General features: G+C 39.5%; 1 protein-coding gene across 3 annotated transcripts in view; it reads left to right on the top strand.

The window, feature by feature from the left end:
* SHROOM3 (shroom family member 3) overlaps positions 1-21,362 on the top strand; it is a 228,152-nt gene that overhangs the window by 159,477 nt on the left and 47,313 nt on the right. For all 3 annotated transcript variants that reach the window (XM_072623908.1, XM_072623909.1, XM_072623910.1), the window contains one exon: positions 3,480-3,599. In XM_072623908.1, coding sequence (XP_072480009.1) covers positions 3,480-3,599 — 120 coding nt within the window. The remainder of the gene's footprint in view (positions 1-3,479; positions 3,600-21,362) is intronic.

Below are 21,362 nucleotides of genomic sequence, written 5' to 3'. Positions count from 1 at the left end.
TTCAGGAGTTCCAAGAAAACTTAAAGGAAAAACAAAAGATTACAGATGAATGTGGTTACTAATTCAATAGGGAGGTTAATAGATCCAGCTGGATAATCCGGCTTCCTCATTCCTTAAATATATGAGAAAGGTCAAAGATACAAACAACTGTGTGATGTTACTTTTGTTATACGTATATTTTTGCCTCAAAAAAAAAGTTTTGAGTTCCCCTATTCCTTTCCGTTTTCATGAAAGAGACATACAAAAGACTTGTTTTAATAAAGATTTTATAGTGAAAGGAGAGTAGGTATTAAGCAGTAATTTGTATTTTCTCAATTGCATTTTTTTAGTTTGTCTTAGTGAAAGTACAATCTGGGAGTTTTTGAAAATGTTCCCCTCTTTGAGATGACCTAAAAATGAAATGACCCTGAGTGTCTTTGAAAAGTGCCTTGCTTTGCTGGAAGAATTCTTATGTGTAGCCAGGGAGGTTGGGTAATATGGCATGTGAGTGTGTGATTGGGTGTGTGTTTGGCCCCCCTCATGTGACTCCAACCAGAACACTCAGATTTGTTGTCTTAGCAGGGGTGGGAAACCGTTGGCCTCCAGTCCACATGTGGTCCTCAAGGTCCACCCCTGTTAGGGGAAGCAGTGTTGAAAGAGTCCTGGACCTTAAGTGGGGAAGATCTGACTGAATTCTGACTCAAATTTAATAGCTATGAGCCCCTAGGAAGGACTAACATGGCATCTGCCTCACAGATTTGTTGGAAGGCTCAGATAGGATAATATATGTAAAGCACTTTGCAAACATTAAAAAGCGCTCCATAGTTGTTTGCTAGTACTACTTTTATTAGTGTACAGTCTTGGACTAGATGGAGGACCCTCATGATGGTTTTATTGATTCCTGCTAATCCTTTTAAAAGGAGAGAGGAGGGGAAGGATAGAATTTGGAACTCAAAACTTTGAAAAAATGTTAAAAATTGTTTTAACATGTATTTGGGGAAAGAATTCAAATATATTTAAAAAGTAAATCTTTGCAAGGAATATTCTTAGGGGAACTGCCTTCAGCTGTAACCTTTTAGGGCACCAGTGTAGATGGTGCTCTATCCTAGTCATTGGTTATAAAGTCACAGAACAAGCTCTTGGTCCTGGGGGTGGTCTGTGAGAGACCTCTTTCCAAGCTGACAGTGACTAATGTGACTGAATTTTGGAGCTGGCCATTCAACCAATTCTGACTCCACCCAACTGTATCATCATCTGCCTCATCCACTGCTCCCTCATCTTTCCTGAAAGAATAGTTTGAAAGACTTTGTCAAATGCTTAGATAAAATCCAGGTAAATGAAATCAAGAATACCTGTATTCTTCTATTGTATTCAAATAGAGTCTCACTTAGCTGTGTGTTACTCAGTAAGTTACCAAACTTAGTCTGCCTCATTTTCCTCATCCATATGATGGAAATAGTAACAATGGTAGAACCTACTTCCCAAAGTTATTAGGACGAAATGAATTTATATTTGGAAAGCACTAAGCAAACCATGATGACGATGATGACGATAAGAGTAATTATAATTTTCTTGATCTACCTGATCAAAAAATGAAGTCTGTTTAGTCTGACAGGATGATTTTTTTGTAATTAGATGAAGGGAAGAAGCAAATAAGAGCTTTACAAATGCCATCTCATTTGATCCTCACAGCAACCCTGGGAAGTAGAGGCTGTGGTTATCTGTGTTTTACAGGTTAGGATACTGAGGCAGACAAAAATTAGGTGAGTTTCCCAGGGTCATCCTGCTAGTATGGGAGGTTGCATGTGAACCCAGGCTTTCCTAACTCCAGGTTCAGTGCTCTGTCCACCCGGCAATCTAACTGTTTCCCTTCCTAGACATTAACTAACCAGCACTATAAAAACACTAGCAAATCAGTTTCATGTAATGTTTCTTTGTTGCCCTTTCAATTTCATCTATGAATGGCTTGGGGATGAATTTAGTTCATGCCAGTAGAGAAATTCTACCCAGGTGAATATTGGATGGTAAAAACTGGAAGAAAATAATATATTGGAGTATTTCTTATTTAAATGGTTTCATAGATTTCCCTAAAATTCTTCAAAGTGTATTCAAGACCTCCTTGAAAAGAAGTATGGTCATAAGAAATGCTTAATGTATATCCCCCCTCCATAGTAATGATCCCCACCCTCGTAACACATCTGTGCATAAAAAGGCTGTTTGTTGTTGCTTAAATGAACATGTGAATAAAAAACCAAATAGAATCACTTACAAACAAGAAACGTGGGCTCTAGGCTCAGGGTCTTTGGAAAATGGCTAAGTAGGGTCACTGGGGTTAGTGCCAGGTGGCAAGAGACAGTGAAACCAAGATGAAATAAGTGCTCAGGTTACCAGTCCTCTGATCCCCCAACATTGTACCCATTGGGCTGGATTTGGGGTGGTGGTGGGAGAAATAGGAAGTTCAGGAGGAGCATGACTGACCCAGTAATCTACTTTGGAGATTACTGCATTCTCAGAATGTTTCTGGCATCCCTGGTACTGATGGGGCGCTTGTGCTTGGACCCCAATTCCAAGACCACATTTCTTCCTAGCTTCAAAAACACCGTCCCTGACAGTTTTCTCCCCAGCCCAAGGACACTGCCTAGCCATAATTCACAAGTGGGCCCCAGGAAGACAAACTACCTTTCCCCACAATCACTCATGAGCTGGTCTCAGTAAAACAAACTATCTTTCCCCATCATAAGAACAAGCAGACCTCTGAAGAAATTCTCTTTTAGAAACAGGACTGTCTTGTAACCAAGGAATTATCATGAATTCCCAAAGTTATCATATTCAATCCAGAGGTCAAGCTATAGTCATCAGCTGTCACAGCTATCTTGCTACAGATATTATAGACCAAAAATACACCCCTGAGAAACTTGCTCTCCTGGTTTTCAGTAGTGAATGATGCCAGTAACTAAGGCTGTAAGTTATCACCTAATTAGCATATCTGCCAGATAATCCACTACTTTTCCTATATAAACTTTAGTATCACTCCTGTTAAGTTGCAAGTTTCTGCCCACCATATTGGCATTACAGTAAAGTCTTGCCACTTTGACTTGAAGCGTGCTTGAGTCCGTGAATTCATTTCAGATGACCCTCTCATACTCCCGTCCTTGGGGGAGAGGGGTCCCTGAATTTCCCCCCCCACAAACCTCATTTTTTTGACACTCAGTGTCATCAGTACTTTTACAGTACTTCATATCTCTCCATATAAAATGGAATACTGAATCCCAGAAAGCATTCACTTCATTGTCTTTCCCTATAAAGATTTAGAAGAGGTGGAGAAGGCTGTCTGACAATCTTCTAGCTCCTCTCAGCCATGGCATCCATGGAAAAGGAGGGGCTCACCATAGAAAAGTCCTTGAGGACAGAAGCAGGAAAAGCTCTCCCAAGCCAAGGCCAAGCCTTCTTTATCCTATTCTCTACACTTACAGATGCTTTTGTCTCTCTCCTTTTGTCAGGAATGCTGATGCAGACCAGAAGCCTGAAGTTTCTCCCTCTTGCAGCCCAGGGTCTTTCACCCCTGACTTCCAGCACAGGATAGTGACAGATGGAGGAGTTCAACCAATTTTGAGGAACAGGTAAGAAACCCAAAAAAGATATTATTGGTGTACCTCAGGAAAGAGGACCACATTAACTAATTGGTAGAGAAAATAAGCAGGAAATGGGGTCAGAATACTGGCCATGGAATTAGAGTAAAGAGGTCAGATTTCTGAGGGTATAAGAAAGTCAACATCCAACAAGTCAGCTCAATGCACATTAAATACCTACTATGTGCTAAATACTATGGATAAAAAGAAAGAAGCTCTCAGGCTAATGGGGGAGACACCAATCCAATGAACTAGCCAGTTATAGATAGGATAAACTGGGAAGAATCAACAAAGAGAAGGGACTAAGATTAAAGAAATTAAAAGCTCAAAGTTCCCAGCTTAAGAAGACCTGCTTAGAGATCATTTAGTTACATTTCTCATTTTACAGAAAGGTTGTATGATTTGAATTGAAGGGATCTATACTAGAACTTTGTAGGTGTTTGCCTTAATCACTAAAATTTAAATGTGTTTTCTTAAATCAAGGTATAGAGCCCAAAGATCACTGTCAATCCCAGCCACCAGGGCCATGTAACCCAGTATAGTTACTGCAGATTATCTTAACAATTGATTTTGGATCAGTCAGCTGAACCAACAGTGTGGCAATCCAGGTCAGTCACTGAGACAAGTCAGATGACCTATTCCACTGTGTCATAAATTGTTATTTGTGGCTTGAAAACATGGTCTTGAACACTAGATCTGAGCATTGATTTTTATATAGTTAATCATCTAAACAGAAAACACAGGTATTTCCTATTTAAACCACCCGGTAAAAAAATTACAGAAAATTAATAGTCATTGAGAGAGACAGGAGAAGTTTATATTTTGTTGCTCTAACTTTATAAATATTGGTGTGTTTTTATGTGTTGGGGACTGAGGAGATACTCAAGACTTGTAGCTCACAATTTAGTAGGTAAGCTAAAGCAAAACACACAGTGATGGGGGGTTGTACAGTGTCATAGTGTGTTATAAAGTATTTATCACATCTTTGTTTTGTATAAAGCTCCATGCTTGCACTTAGGGTACAAATTCAGAAAGAGCTCATATTCAAATGCGGGAAGCAACATGGAAATAATGAGATACATTTGAGAGAGGCAAGGTGAATTTGAGATAATCTCAGAGTGAAGACAGTTGCATTGTGGGGGTCCCCAAGAAGCTTCTTGTAGAAGATGGGATTTAAGCTGAGACTTAAAGGAAATAGGAAGGCATATATAGTGTCAATGGAATCTTAGAAAGAAAGAAAGGGGAGAAAGAGGCTGGTAAAAGTGTCCTATAGAAAGTTGGATTTGAACTGAGTTTGACAGGAATCAAGAGATGGGGGATCATGTGACAGGAACACCAAGAAGATTAGTTGTGTCAGCAAGCACTCCGACACATCCACGATACCCTGCTAGCACAGGTTCTTAGATCTGCTTTTCTAAAAGGAAAGCAACTTTTGAGGGTCAACAATCTTCTTTAATCACATAGAGAAAATACAAGCAGAGAAATAAAGACCAACAGGCAGGACTTTTAACTGATTGTAAGCAATACATGCATCGCAGATCAACAGACAGAACTGTCTGACCGTTGCACACATACATAGTTACCAGAGAGAGAAGCACCAACATCAGGGTTTTCAAAGGCGGGGGGGGGGGGGGGGGGGGGGGGGCACTCCTTAATGGCTACCCAGAGTCTCATCTGGCATATAAACCTGCTTCCTAGCCCCCAAAGCAAAACCTCACCTTGGAGTACATATACGATTTTCAGAGCTGGATGATGCCCCAGTGCCTCATTAGCAATTAACAAAAGGTGTGGGCCTTCCTATAAAACCAGCCTCCCCTAATCAAGCTTCCCCTGATGCACTCCACTTGAGGTCTATTAATGGGGGGGAGAAGATCTTTCATTAACATAAATCTTATTAGTATTACACTAGTATAGCTGGATCCTGGGGAGCAAAGTATAAGGAGGTTAGAAAGATGCCAAAGAGTAGATCCTAAGGGTAATAGGAAGCCACTGGAGTTTATTAGTGAATTAAGGAGAGGGTTTGGTGTTCACTTTTTAGGAAAATCACTTTGTCAGCTGGGTGGCACTTGGAAGAGAATGGGAAGAAACTCGACGTAGGGAGACCTATGAAAAGTTTGTGGTAGTAGTCCGCAGGAGAAATGATGTGTGTTTTGATAAGAGAGTAACTGTGTGAACAAAGACAAGGGGCACAGAAGAGAGATGCTACGGAGGCAAAAATGACAGGATTTAATTTTGGACTTTATTGGTTCAGCAGGGAAGAGATACTGAAGAGGCCAACAGACATTAAAAATTTATCTGGCAATGATGTGTAAAGTGGATTGTTGCTGCTGGAGGGACTGTGGAAAGAAAAGCATTCAAGTGATGGTTGAGCTGTGAATTGGTTCAATCATACTAAAAAATCAGTATAGCTTTATACCTTTTTTTAAGGGAGTGGAGAGTAGACATCCCATTGTTAGTCTTATAGATGACCTGTGAAGCAGTACTTATCATTGTAGAGAATTGGAAGTGTAATAGATGGCATGACAACTGAGTTGTTAAACAAATAGTGACTTGCTTAGGGTCACACAGATGGAAGTGTCTGAGGCCAGATTTGAACTCAGGAAGATGAGCCTTACTGACTCCAACTCCAGTGCTCTGTGCACTATGGAGCCCCTAGTGGCCCATAATATACCTTTATTCTAACATAGTGATGTCATTTTGGTCCTCTTCCAGAATGAAGGACAACAAACAAATTAATAATGGTATGTAAACAGAATAGAATGAAACATTTCTGATCCTGCCCCTGACCTTGCTACCTGGGAGACCTTTAGCAAAATCCTGCCCCTCCCTGGCTTGAGGAGTTTGGACTCAGTGGCCTGGGAAGTTCTTCCTGATCTATGATCCTATGATTTCTCCTATAACTGTTACAAAGTGAAGTAGGAAAATCAGAAAAACAAGATACATAATGACTATAGAAGAAAAACAAAAATAGATAACAAAAGAAAAACTCCAAGTGTTGTATGATCATAATGATCACCCTGGCTCAGAGAAGAGTGAGGGATAGGGGATTATGAGTATGGAATATCAAATATATTCTCAAAATTGATGTGGTGGCTGACTTTTAATTTTATTATGAAGGGTTGGCTTCATGGGGAGGCGAGAGATATTCAGAAATGAAGATCATGTAAAAAAAACCAATCAATAAAAATAAGATTGGATTTTTAAAAGGGATAATTAGGTCAGGAGAGGCAAAAATAAAAATAATTTAGAAGTTGATCACATGTGAAACTTGAGTGGGAAGCTGAAGATTTTGCTCACAAGTGCTTAAGAAAGTAATAGTGCCGTTAACAGAATTTTGAAAGTTGGGTGAGAAGACCCGGGATTAGGAGAAAGGAAATGAGTTCCCACTTCCATTTAGTGTTAAGAGATTCATAGACTTCTCCACTGAAAAGTGGTGAATCCACTAATTCTCCCTTCCCTAAATAGAAGTCCAAATGAGTAGAAGTCCAGAGTACTTATTTTAGGCCATGCCTTAAATTCCATAAGAACTATAATATCCAATTACAAACCACTTTACTCTTTACAAATGAATATATTACATTTTTGAAAGATGCGAGATAAATGCCCCTCAGCCACTCTGCTCCTCGAGCAGTGACTAGAAGACCAAAAATCAAGAAAACAATAAGTAATACTTCTGACTTCTTTCCCCCCCAGGCTAAATTCTATTTTATTCTATTTCCAAATTCTCTCCCTTCTCCACCCTTTTTCCTACCTCTTTCTTGGAAGGCAAGAAAAATTACCCCGTGTAAGGAATGACAATCCTCCAAAATGGCAAGGCTTGGTAGCCCACTCATTCATTCCTCCTCAACAATACCCTGCCAATCCGGCTCACCCTACTGGCTCCATTCACCATCCACTTCAAACTCTTCCAGCCCCAAGCATGATTCTCTTGATACATGATGGTGTATCAGTAAGCACCTCACCATACACAGAGGAGCCTGCTATCACAGGTTCTTAGATCTGCATTCACAAAAGGAAAGGCAACCTTAGAGGGGTTAACAATCACTTTAATCAAACACATGTATCATTCCTTTAATCAAGCATTGTGGTGATGACCCATCTGTAAGACCAAACAAAAGTAGAATCTTTTGCTGTTTTGGGGACATATCATTCATCTAGTTCAGGGGAGTCAAGAAAATACAGAGAAATCAAAGATCAACAGACATGGCTTTCTCTGCCTGACCATAATCAATGCATACATCACAATTCAATAGACAGGTCCAACTGTCTGACCATAGTTACCGGAGAGGGAAGCACCGACATCTGAGCTCCTAATTGGCTTCCCAGAGTTCTCCTCCGGCCAACAAACACTTCCAAAAACTAAGTTCCAAACTAAAACCACACCTCAGAATCTTTATATACTTTTTAGAGCTGGAGGGCATCACCTCCCTTGAGCACCAGTGCCTCATTAACAAAAGGTATGGACCTTCCTACAAATCTTCCCAGACTTGACGATGAGTGGGAAGATCCTCCTTAATCATATTATTCAGAGACACTTTTAGTAAAACAAAAACAGCAAAAGATTCTACTTGTGTTTGGTCTTACTGATGGGTCATCACCACAATGCTGAGCCCCAAGGAAGGGGCTTTTTCATGAACAGCTTTGGCAATGTTGATACCCGGTGCCAGGCACAAATTTGTACTTGTTAAGTTGAATACAATGTCATTGAAGGTGTTTGCTGGATCAGAGCAATCCTGGAGTTGGAATTCTGCACCCAACTGGGGATCAGAAGGCTGGACTCTAGTCTTGACTGTGTGCCTAACTTCTTATGCCTCTGTGGGCACATCTCTTCAACTCTCTAGATCTCACTCTCATTTGTAATGAGAAATATTTAATATTATTATTTGAATATTTATTTGAGATTATTTAATCTCTCAAAGGCCCTCCTAGCTTTAACTTTCTCTATTCCAGTTATCTCTAAACTTTTTTAGTCAAACATTCCTATCAGGAAAATCATTTTGAACATTTGCTCCCAGTAAGTACTACTATACTCTGCAGCTAGGTGGTACAGTGGATAGAGCCCCTTTCTCTGGGAATTCATTTCAGTTCCCTCATCTGTAAAATGAAGGGTTTGGATGAAGTCTATAATCCTCTGATCTTTCTATTTTTAATGGACTTTCTGTCTATTTGTCAAGAGCCCAGGGCCTCTGCTAGTGCTGTTGCTTTAGGGGGAATAGGATTCTTCAATGGAGATGCAGTTGGGGCTGTGGTCACTTGGCACACATATATTCCCCTGGGTGGTGGTGGTGCTCAGGGCCCCCTGCATACCTACTGTTTCCAAAACTCAGACAGACTAAGCAACATTGGCTACCAGTGTCTACCACTGTTCCAAGCGGAACAGAGACACAGGTACATCCCTTGGGTATCCAACTGAGCTGACTTGCCCTCCCTGGCCACCCCCTGGAAAGGCACAGGAAAGAAGCACATGAAAACAGGGAAACCCAGCTTCATCAAGATGCCACAGTTGCTTCCACATGTAAGGAAACCTGCTTACCTGTCTCTCATAGCCCTCTCCTTCAGATCTCCACCCTTCTTCTGCAGAAGGCATAGGTTCCCTATGGTCAACAGCCTTCTGCTGCTCAATCTCACCATTACATGCCCTGCATGCACAGTCCCTACCCCTTCTATAGGGAATCGCCCACAGGCTCCCGTACAATTATCAAGTTCTGTGTGCTAACGCACTAAATTCTACTATCAATCACCAAGCATTAATTAAGCTCCAGTGTGCCAGACATTGTGTTCGCACTACAAAAACAAAAATGAAACAGTATCTGTCCTGAAGAGGCTTATCTTCTCTCTTCAGAGACTACATGTAAATGGGGTCATTTTAATGAGGAGGCATTAACACTTGGGGGGAATCAAAGTCATGTTTGAATTGAACCTGGAGGAAAGTCAGATTTAAACTTTGGACCCACAACCACACTCTTCACAGTTCGTTGCATTTCTTCTCATCCTCTAATCAAACTGTATTAGAAATTGAATAAGGACTTCATCTTTATCAAAATATTCTTGCTTATAAAATATTATGTTTATTTAATACTTTGTATTGCTTCTGAAGTGCTATACTACCATATCTCCACCTACAGTAACATTCCCCATTCTTATCTCTACCTACCTGCCAACTGTCTTATCAGCCAGACTTTTTTCTTAGTGTCTTTTGGGTGCCCTGTCATGGTGGGGAGATGATCCCTGGTCTTTGAAGGCTTTGGCAGTGGCTCATAAGCCCTGGCTGACTCTCCCACGCAAGTTTGTAATGTGGTCCCAACAGCTGACTGTCAACTTTCCCAGGACCTACCTAGCTCTGTAGAGAGAGACTCATCACTGGTAAAATACTAGTAATAATGGATAATAATAGTACCATTTATGGAAAGAGTTATAAGGCTTACAAAGCATTTTACACTGGTCACCTCTGTTACCATGTGATCTTCTCGACAACCTTGTGAGGTAGGCACTATTATTATTATCCCCATTTTAAATATGATGAAACTGAGGTCAAGAGGTCATGTGACTTGCCCAAGACAACAGTGCTAAAAGTGCCCAAAGCAGGATTCCAAACTCGGGTCTTCCTGACTTCAAATCCAATGCTCCTCACTTTCTCAACGGCCATACTAGTGAGGCAGCTGGTGATGGCAAGGCAGACACATGGACTGCCTCTTTTCCCAGGCACTGAGAAATATCCTGGACCTTTTAGCAAAGAGGAAATTTAAGTGGCAATTTCTTCATGAAAAAGAGGCCAACGGTTCCCAGTGCAGGAGTCTCTAGCTTACCCATTCTCTGCTCTCTGTTTCCCTTTGGGAACAGTACTGTGAAACTGAAGCAGACAAGAAAGAATGAGAGGGGGGCCCCGAAGAAGCCAGAGCCCCCTCCAATGTCACATTCCACCCCTCTTGTTCTCTTAGTAACAGCCAGCTGGAGACAGCTGGAACTGTATCACATGGGCACTGGTGTTTGGGTGTAAAATCCCACTAGATCTGAACATTTATAATCAGGTTATATCATGGTCATCTCTGAAAAAGGCAGTAATGGGAAGTGACCATTATGAAAAACTTTTTAGATGCAGCAGGACTCGTATGAGTTGTGAGCAAATTGTATGTCTTCCTTGGCCTTTGGATGTCTCTTATACGTATGTAAGTTGCTTGCAAGTTAGCCTTCTCTTTAGAATGGGAACTCTTTAACAGAAGGGACAGTACCTGGCAAATAGTAAAGGATTAACAGGGTTATTACTTATCCTTCCTTCTTGAAAAGGAACATGACATCATGGAGGTGGTGCCATGACATGCAAGTGAATTGGATTTAAGTGAGGGAGGACTAGGCAAAGTCACCAGCCTCACTTTCTCCTCCAGAGCCATCTGGATCCAGTGGCCAGATACGTATCAGGATGACTGGAGATGGCCCCAGATGTTGTGGAAGACCTTGGCCTTTTAAAGCTAAGGTCTTTAGCATGTCTCAGTTTGACTGAGGCAGTGATTAAGTGATTCAGTGATTAAGGCTAGGTGAAAAATGAGACATAGAATCGTCTCTTTAACTTAGTCAAGGAGAAAAAATTAAACTGGGAGGGGAAGACCCTCTTTCTGGGTAAAACCGAAAGAATTCCTGTTTACATTCACTCTGAGTTAATCTGGGCTCAAACAATGACCAAATGGGCTTTGGCCAGGAACCAAGGTTTAACAAAAACTTGTTGAATGACTGACTGAATGACCTAAGGTTACTTCTCATGATTCTGTGACTTCAACAAATTTTCTCAGATATTTGTAGAATAACTATTGGATAAAGGTCCATCAGAGATATAATTTGAGAATCTACTCTCAGCATTCAAGTGATACCTACTTGTTTCTGAGGCATAATAAGAAAACCTTTGAGCACGGCTGGTAACCATAAGATGGCATCTGCTTATGGAATAGGAGGCAAAATGGTGCCTGCTGCTGTTAAGTACATTAGACCACCTTTTACCAAGCATGGAGGGACGTTCATGGTCAAGACTGGGTTAGCAATGGTCTGCTCATGTGTATGATCTGTAGCTACCCCCCCAGTCTGAGTGAACCAACTTTGAGTGGCTCCAATGACCACTCTGCAAACAGTAATTGGTCCATTTGTCTTCTGACTGAGATCAGACACAGATCACAAATGCCCTAATGTAGAAAGGAATCATGATACCATTGATGGACTTCCAGATTTGGAATCAGAAATGCTTGGGCTCAAATGCAACCTCTGATAATGACTGTGTGATAGAGGGGGCAAGTCTTCAAAACCACCTGGGTCTTTGTCTTTCTCTGTCAATTTAGAAGTTGCTTTGGCTGGCACCTAAGGTCCCTTCCAATTGTAAATTCACAATCCTAAGATGCTATTTTCCCCCCTGAAGAATTGGAGGCCATTTAAGAGCTATTTTAGAATGCCCCTAGTCTTGTTCTTAGGAGGTTTTGTATTTGTCTGTATGCATGGGGAGGACCTTAGCCCTCCTTGCTGTGATTCTGGGGATGTAAGTAGGCTGAGGAAGGGGAGGAGAGGTGAAGAGGAAATACCTTATAACTGCAGAATTATAGAAGGCAGAGGAAGAACCAAATGTAGCTGGCTCAGCCCAAGTGTATAGGAGTTATCCAAGTGCTTCTACAACCCTAAATGCTGCCTTCCTGCCGCCACAGATAGCTCACCTTGTGTCCCTGTTGGTGGTGATGGTCATTACCCAAGATGTTCTTCTGCATTGTCAGGACGGACATGACATAATCATCTTCTGGGAACGGAGCATATGTCCACCCTAAAAATAATCTATGTTCACACTTCTGAGTTTAGCTTGGAAAGTGGGTTTATATTTCCTTGCCGACTGAGGAAAATTTAAGCCCTGCACAATGAAGGCTCCTTGAGAATGCTGCTATGGTGTGTCCAAAGAGGGAAATGGCCATCTTCCAGGCAGGATGGAACATTTTGCTCTTCAGAATTTCTGTGGACTAAATTCAGTCTATGACTTTAACAAATTTTCTCAAGTATTCATGGAATAACTATTGGGTGAAGGTCTGTCAGAGTTATTTGTGTATCAGTGTCTAACTGTGGTTCAGGCCATGTCTGACTCTCTGTGACCCCAAGTGGGGTCTTCTTGGCAAAGATACTGGAGTAGTTGGCCATTTCTTTCTCCAACACTTTTTAGAGATGAGGAAACAAAGGCAAAGAGGGTTAAGTGACTTGCCTAAGGTCACACATCTAGTAAATTAAATGACTGGGACCTATTGTGAACTCAGGCCCTCCAGATTCCAGGTCTGGCTCTATCCACTGGACCACCTAGCTGCCCCCTTCAGTCTCTAGGTGAGACTTACTCATTTCTGAGTCATAATAAGAGATTCAGTTAGCACAGTTTCAGAAGTGAAGAAATTGTCGACAACTGTATCCTACCCAAACAATTTAGTGTGAGGTATACAGGTTGTATGTACATTTATGCATGCACACACTCAAACAAAAAAAAAATTGACAAGTTTTGAACAGTATTTTCCAGCTAACAGTGTGTTTTAAAATACTTCATAATAAAAATTAGAGGAAGGAGCAACTAGGTGGTACAGTGGATAGAGCACCAGCCCTGGAGTCAAGAGGCCCTGAGTTCAAATTTAATCTCAGACACTTACAAAACTGCGTGACCCTGGGCAAGTCACACAAGTCCATTTGCTTCCAAAAACAAAACAAAACAAAAACCAACTTCAATTCAGTTGATGAAGGCTTTCTTAAGTTTCTACTGTGTACCAGGCACCAAACTTGGTGCTAGGGACCCAGAACAGTTCCTGCCTTCAAGGAGCACATGGGGAGAAACATGGAAATATCACATAAAATTACAGAGGTTGTCAAAGGTGGTTTAGGTAGCCCTGCCCAAGGTAACCTTTGGCAACAGATTTAGTACCCTCCTAAAAACCATCAGGCTTCTATAAGATGTCAGCTCTTACTTACTGGAGACCAAGGCTTCAAGAGAATTCCAGATTGTCTTAGCTGGAGGGAAAGTACCAAATGCCCCTTAAACCTCTAGGTTCCTGTGTTACCCAGATAAAGTATGAGCACCCACACTAAGTATAAGCAGAGAGAGAGAGACACAGTTCAAGGAGTTTCTTCATTAGGGGCCTAAGACTTGCCTTCCCAACTCTGTTGGAAGCTTAAAAAACCCCAGCTGAAGACTTCCACAGACAGTGTCATTTTTGTGTGTGGAGTAGGTCACGGTTCGAGCCTGGAAACACTTTGAAAGCATTTTTCTGCTTTTCCTGTGAGACATTTTGCCAACTAGAGATTTTCCTTCTCCCCCTGGATCGACCCTTCTTTCTCACAAGAGTGGAGGATGTATGTTTTGTTTTTTTTACTGTGTGGACTCATCAAGCATCTGATTAACCCTTCCTGGGGAGGATTGATTCTGAGCATTGAGAGTTAGAACCAGATCATATTGGATAAACTTCAAGGGACAGCTGGGGATCAGATCCCTCCAGTGCATCCTAAGGCTAGCACATTCAGCACAGTTGAGGTCAGGGACCATGAATGTGCTGAGAAGACTTCTACAACCCAGAGAGGTGCAAAACAGGCTCAGGAGCTGAAAGAAACAGCTCCTGGTGGCAACACCTGGTGGGCTTGATAGCTGGCCGCATGCCTGTTACTAGGGCTTTTTGTGGTTAATGCCAGGTAAGTTTTGTGCACTTTTTCCCCATCCTCTTAATTTTTACATATTGTGGGCAAAACAAAATAATTTAGAACAGCTGAAAGGTCTTTACTTAAGCATCTTTTTAATGTCCATAGTGTATTTTTAAGGGAAATATTTTAAAAATGTATACAGAATATAAATGTGTATGTACATATATATAAGTGTATATGTGTGTGCACACACACACATACACACACACACACAGAATATTCAGAATACCCACACATTTCAGCTAGGAATTAAGAGTTTTATTCAGAATATTTATAAATAGAAAAAAAAGAAAAAATTAACTTGATTATTTTGTTGTATGTTTGAAAGAAATAGCAAGTTGTACACTTGCAGTTTCATGTATAGTCATCTTTTTATTGTACTATGTTATGGAAATGCTTGTCTTATTCCATAAATTAAAAATAAAATTAAAAAAATATTTCTAAATCAATCCTCATGCACTGAGTCAGCTGCTGCTGTTCTAGGTACTTGTTGCTTTTTGGGTTGGGAAGCAGTCACCCTTCCTTGCACCCCTCTTAAGAATAAAACCTCCAATGTGAATCCTGTCCTGTGCCTCAGGAGTTGAATTTGGTGTGTGGTGTTTACTTTACCATTTCGCTTAGAGACTTTGGCACAGTTTTCCCTGAGGAATCCAGAGGAGTCAACCATCATCTTGTTTCTCCCAGGTGCCAGGTACCGGGCACATTCCTGCTGCATAGGTCACCGAGTCCTCCTGCCTGCATGGCCACCTACAGTAGAAATAAAGAGAATCTAGCTGAGATATCATCTGCAAGTTTATAAGAGAAAGGAATAGTCTGTCTTGTTGAACCTTGAAACTAGATACAAACACCAGATTGTGGTGTATTAAGGAGTCTAGAGCTGGAGTTAGGACCCCTTATGACCAGGGAGACTTCAGATGAGCCACCTCCCAGGCCTTGGGATCTCATCTGGGCAAATGAGAGCACTTTGGGCTAGATCATCTCCCAGGTCCTTTGTGTTCTAAATCCCATCAACCCCTTTCTCACACTGTTGTTTTTACTAAATTGAACTTTATGATCATCTCCCTCCCTCTCTCTCTCTCTCTCTCTCTCTCTCTCTGTCTTCCTCTCTCCCCACCCCCTGTATTAACAAGAAGGTGATATCAGGGATGTGATTTCTTCAAATTTATAGGCAGCAAAAAGTGAGAAACCCATTTATTTTTTTACACATCCAACTAAAGATACTTTTGCTTCTTGAAAGGAAATATACTCTGTTACCAAGCATAAGAGCAGCAGGGATATCTGCAGTGGTCAGAGGCTGGTTTTTCCAGTTTTTGCTTGGTGTTTGTTCACTTGAAAGTAAACGAGGAAGCATTCTTTTAATGTTTATTAAGAGTTGTTCTTTCCCAGCTCAATCATGACAGGTGTATATATGTGTATATTTTTCAACTCATTTTTAAATTCTTCCATGAAAATCTTGCTCTTTTAAACACCAAACATCTATAGTTTCTATTCTTATAGCATCATAGATTGAGAGCTGGAAGGGACCCCCTCTGGCCCAAGTCATTCATTTTACAAATGAGAAAACCAAAGCCAAGAGAAGGGAACCATATATTATCCAAGGTCAAAGAAGTGTAAGAGGCTGAATTTGAATCCAGATCCTCTGACTCTAAAGACAGTGAGAGCTCTCCCTACTGTGCAACCTACTGAACAACTCTTATGTTTTCAATTTTCACTTCATGTTTTCATTCAGATTTCAACCAAATTGAAATGGTTTATTTGCATGAATAATCATAGCCCCCACTTCTTCTGTTTGCTTCTGCGTGTTGTCTTTGTCCATCAAAACATAAGGGTTTTTTTTTGAGGGCAAAGACTACCTTTCTTTCTGCTTATATATGTATCCAAGTCACTGTGTCTGGCTTCTGGTGTTTAGTATATGCTTGGCTTCCATTATGATCCTCTCCCTGTAACTGAACCTTTCCTTATGACAATCATCACTTTTCCATTGCAGGAAAAAAAGAGAAAAAGGTGAAGGGGAGAGAAGCAAATAATGTTGTTTAAAACAAAGTAGATTTGAGAAAGACTAGAGAAAATATTTGGTAAATGTGGTTGGTTCCAAAAATCACAAAGGACACCAGACCTCTGACTTGCAAAATCCACTTTTTTAATTTGTTTGGAAAAATGTCATCATCTTTGCTTGCATTTTTTAAAAATGCTAATTTGTAAATTGGTCTTTGTGTTCCCATAAAATCTTCAGAGGATGGACTCTTTTGTGGATTTATGTAGCAGTGAGAGAATGTTGTGCACTGTGTCTTCCTCAACCCCAAACATGTAGGAGGGGGAAGGCACATTACGGTATTTGTTGTTTAGTTGTTTTCAGTCTGACTCTTTGTGGCCCCATCTGGATTTTTTTTTTTTGGCAAAGATACTGAAGTGGTATGCCATTTCCTTCTCCAGTTCATTTTACAGATGAGGAAACTGAGGCAAACAGGCTTAAGTGACTAGTCCAGTGTCTCACAGCCAATAAGCATCTGAGGTTGGATTTGAACTTGGGAAAATGAGGCTTCTTTACTCAAAACCTGGTGCACATCCAATCTGTACCTTTATCCAAGGAACTGGGGAAAATATCTAATGGCACTAGGCTAAGTATAGATCCTTGGGGCACTCCACGAAAGGCCACCTTCCAAGCTGACAGCATACCATCAATGACTACTCTTTGGGTCTGGCCAATCTACTGGTTCAGATTCAACGAGCTGTAATATTTTCTAGGTTACATCTTTCCATATTTTCCACAAAAAAAGAGCATGAGAGATTTTGTTGAATGCCTTTCTAAAATTTATATAACCTCTATCTATACCATTCCCTGGGTTGAATGAAATCCCTTTGAGAAAGAGAATTAAGTTCATCTGACAGCACCTCTTAGGGAACTTATGGGACATCATTGTTATCACTATTTGTTTTCTTTTTTTTTTAAATTTATTTATTTAACTTTTAACATTCATTTTCACAAAATTTTGGGTTCCAAATTTTCTCCCTATTTCTCCCCTCCACCCACCCCAAAATGTCGAGCATTCTAATTGTCCCTATCACCAATCTGCCCTCTCTTCTAACATACTTCCTTTTCTTTTAAAAACATTTTTATTATGCTCTTCACATACATCAACAAATACAGACATTTCCTTACAAAAAAAAAGAATTGTTGTGATAACATGAAACTACAACATTCAGCTTTTTAAAAGTATATATTACATTTGATTCAATAGTTCTAACATTTCCCTGCTTGTCTGTGCCCCAGCTGAATTTCCTTCTGATCTCTTATGTGTATTTTTTTAATTTCATTGATTTCTTCTTTTCTTTTTGTATCACCATCCCTTATTTCTCCCATAATTCACCCTCATTCCATAAAATATAAGTAATCCCTTGTAACAAAAACATAGTTATATGCACAAAATTCACACACTGACCATGTCTGTAAAAATTTATGTCTCATTCTCCTTCCCCAGTGCTTCCTCTCTCTGTCAAGAGCTGAAGTCATCCTTAGACTTCTGGAAGGAATCATGATTGGTCACTGCATTGACCAGATTTCTTAAGCCTTGCCAAGTTAATTTTCACAATAATATCCTCACCATGTAAATTGTTCATTTCATTCTGTTCACTTTGCCCTATATTCGTTTGTTAAGTCCTTTCAGGCTTCACTGAACCCAACCTTTTCATCATGCTTACGGCACTATAGTTTTACATTTGTTCATCCACTTTCTGTTCCCCATCAATTCCAATTCTTTGCTATAATCAAATGTGTTGTTATTCATATTTTTGTATGTAGACTTATTTCCCCTCTTTTGTCCCTTTGGAGTATGTGCTTAGTGGTGGTGTTGCTGGGTCGAAGAGTATGCACAGTTTAGCGATGTTTGAGTGATAGCTGCCAATTGCTTTCCAGAATGGCTAGATCATTCATAGCCCCTCCCACACACAGTACATTAGTATGCTGAATTTCCCATAATCCCAAATGTCATTCTCATTTTTCATTAACTTTGTCAATCCAGTGGGTATGAGGTAGAAACTCAAGGTTGTATAAATCTGAATTTTTTCTCATTAATAATTTGAAATGTTTTTTTCACATGGTTGTTCATAATTTGCGTTTCTTCTTTTGAGAAGTACATGTTGCTTTTTGATCATTTCCCTATTGGGGAATATTTATTTGCAATTTCGAGTACATAAATTTCCATTTTTTTTCCCGAAACAAAATCAATGCAGGAATATTTATAAATGAAACTGAGAACTGGAGAAACATTGTGCTACTAGATTCAGTTTATTCTTGTTTCTTGTGTATCTAATCTTTTCTACTGGTCAAAATTTTTTTAGTGTACCAATTAGTTCTGATAGCTTGCAGCTTTGTGACCTCAGGATCTACAATTGCTGGGTTCCATTTCCTTCTGAATTCTTACATTTCCCTTAAGATTCTTGACCTTTTATTCATATACATCATCATCATTTCCTATTTTTCCTAGTTCTATAAAATAGCCCTGTGATAGCTTGATTGGCACGGCACTTAACCTGTGAAGTAATTTAAGTATTATTGTCATTTATATAACATTGTCATAGTCCAAACATGAGTAATTAATGTTTCTCCCATTATCCAAATATCCAAAAGGATTATTTTATAGGTATAGTTGCAATTCTTATGAGTACATTGGTTAATGGACTGCCATATATTTGTTATCCTCTGTAGTTGTTTCGAATGGAATTTTCTTTTTCTTTCTTCTGGGTTTTATTGGAAACATAAGAGAAGACTGATGTTTTTGTGTGCTTCTTTTCTGGAGTTCTTAATTTATTCAATTAGGTTTTGATTCTTTAGGGTTCTTCCAGTAAGCCATGAGGTCATCTGGAAAAAGTCATCACTGTGTTTCTTCATTGCCAATGTGTGTTCCTTCTGTTTCACATCTTCTTATTGATAGAGCTATCATTTTTAGAACTATATCAAATAATAATAGTTGCCCAAGCACTACTTTCTCCATGAAGCCCTTCCCAATCCCACCAACTAGTATATTTATGTGTGTTTTTAAAGATATATGTACATCTGTTGAGTCAGGAATTGGACCTTGGATTTCATTTTTTGTAGGGACTTCCAAGTGAACAACTTCCTCTTCTAATGCAAGTTGGCACCTTCCCTACTATGTAGCATCTCAGTTACCTAAAGACCTAAGACACAAAGGGATGTACTAAGTCTTCCAGGTCTCTAACCATTATGCCATACTATCTCTCACATTTTTTTTTAGATTTTCTCCATATTTATTCTATACATACTTGTACGTGTACTTATTATTTCTCCCATTGAAATTAGGAATCATTTTATTTTTTGTATCTATAAAACCTGCCACCATGCCAGGCACATAGTAGGTGTTTGATAAATGATTATTAGTTGATTGATTATTCCCATGCAATAATCACCAGAGACCCATTTTATCTAACTTTTCTAAAATTATGTTCAGGATCTAAACTTTGTTAGATTTATTTGGATTTAAAAAAAGATACACTGAGGTTTCCAGCTATTATATGCTGCCTTTCTCTTTGTAATTCAATTAGCTTTTCACTTTATTATTTGGTTATGATGGTTATTTGTGGTATTATGGTATTTAGGCATACTGTACTAGTATATTATGGTATTTATTGCATATATGTGAAGCATTGATATTTCATTTTTTCATTTCATTATTTATGGTGCTTTTAAACATAATGTCGCTTCCCTGACTATCTCTGTTGACCTTTTCTATATTTTCTATTTGTCATGATTGCTACCCCTGACTTTTTTTTTTGTAATTGACATAAGCATGAGAATTCTGTTCTCCCTCCTTTTAATTCTGTGGGAATACTTATATTTAAATATGTTCCATATAAGCAGCATATTGTTGGGCTCTGTTTCTAATCCATTCTACCAGTCTTGTCCACTTTATAGAGAGTTCATGCTACCCATGGTCATGAATCTGCCTGTTAATTCTATATTTTCATCATGTCCTCACACATATTTTCTCCCTTCCCCCCACCCCTATACTTTGCAATGAAAAAGGAGCTGGGAAAAGAGATAGACTCAACACTAATAATCTATATTTAAAGTGATCTCTTCCTACAATCCTTTGCCCCTCCTCTCTTTTCTAAGCACAGCCCCCAATCTTTGATTCTTGTATGTTTTCACCTTCTAGTTCCCCCTTTCTGATCCACCCTCTGAAGTGGAAGTTTATTTTGCTTATTTTTATTCTCTCTCTGACTGTGCCTTCTTCCCCTCTGTTTAGGTTTAATATATTTCTCTATGTTCAGCTCTTTTTCTGGTTCACATAAGAGGAAGTTCTTGAGGTCTGCCTTATGCAAAAACAACACCTTCTTCTTCATTTCTTCCCTAGTGTATGCCTTTTCCCTTCCTTTTCTTTCCTCTCTTAAAATCAACAAGGCTGTAAAAAAAATTCTTGTCCCTGTGTTTGTCTAATTGAGCTCCCTTTGTGACATTTGAAAAGAGCTACAACTTTTTAACTCTTAACTTCTGAACTTCTAATTCTGGTGTAATATTGGGTATTCATTCCATTTTCTAATAAGAACTACAACATCATTTAACCCTTTTGAATTAGATTATATCTATTTTCTTTTGTCCTTTGAGTCTACTAGATCCTGGGTAGTCTCTCTATTATGATTTATTGAAATGAGGTATCTGTATTTATGGTTTGGAGGTTAGATTTTTTTTTTCGGTCATTTGGTCATGGTTTTCAGAGGCCTAATGATTCTTCAGTTACTTCTCCCTGACCTCTTTTCAAAGTGGTGATAGATGTTTTTTGAGAGTAAAAGTCTACCCTACTCCAAATCTATTTTTAGCGGTTATTAGTACTCTGTTCTAATATTTCATGTTTTTTCTTTGATTAATTGAGTTTGGTTTTCATCATTCCAGGGAATCTACTACTTGAGCAAGTTATTCCCCTTCTATTCTAGGCTATGCCATCTCCTTCCATTATTTTTCCATGAGTTTTTAATTTTTCTACCAATTATTTTTTCTTCCCCATTGCTTCCAGCCACTTTTGTAGTTCTTGGGACTAAGACATTTTCCCCCCT

The sequence above is a fragment of the Notamacropus eugenii genome, chromosome 7, assembly GCF_028372415.1.
Source record: "Notamacropus eugenii isolate mMacEug1 chromosome 7, mMacEug1.pri_v2, whole genome shotgun sequence".
Taxonomy (NCBI): domain Eukaryota; kingdom Metazoa; phylum Chordata; class Mammalia; order Diprotodontia; family Macropodidae; genus Notamacropus; species Notamacropus eugenii.
This window is presented reverse-complemented; position numbering and strand designations above follow the sequence as displayed.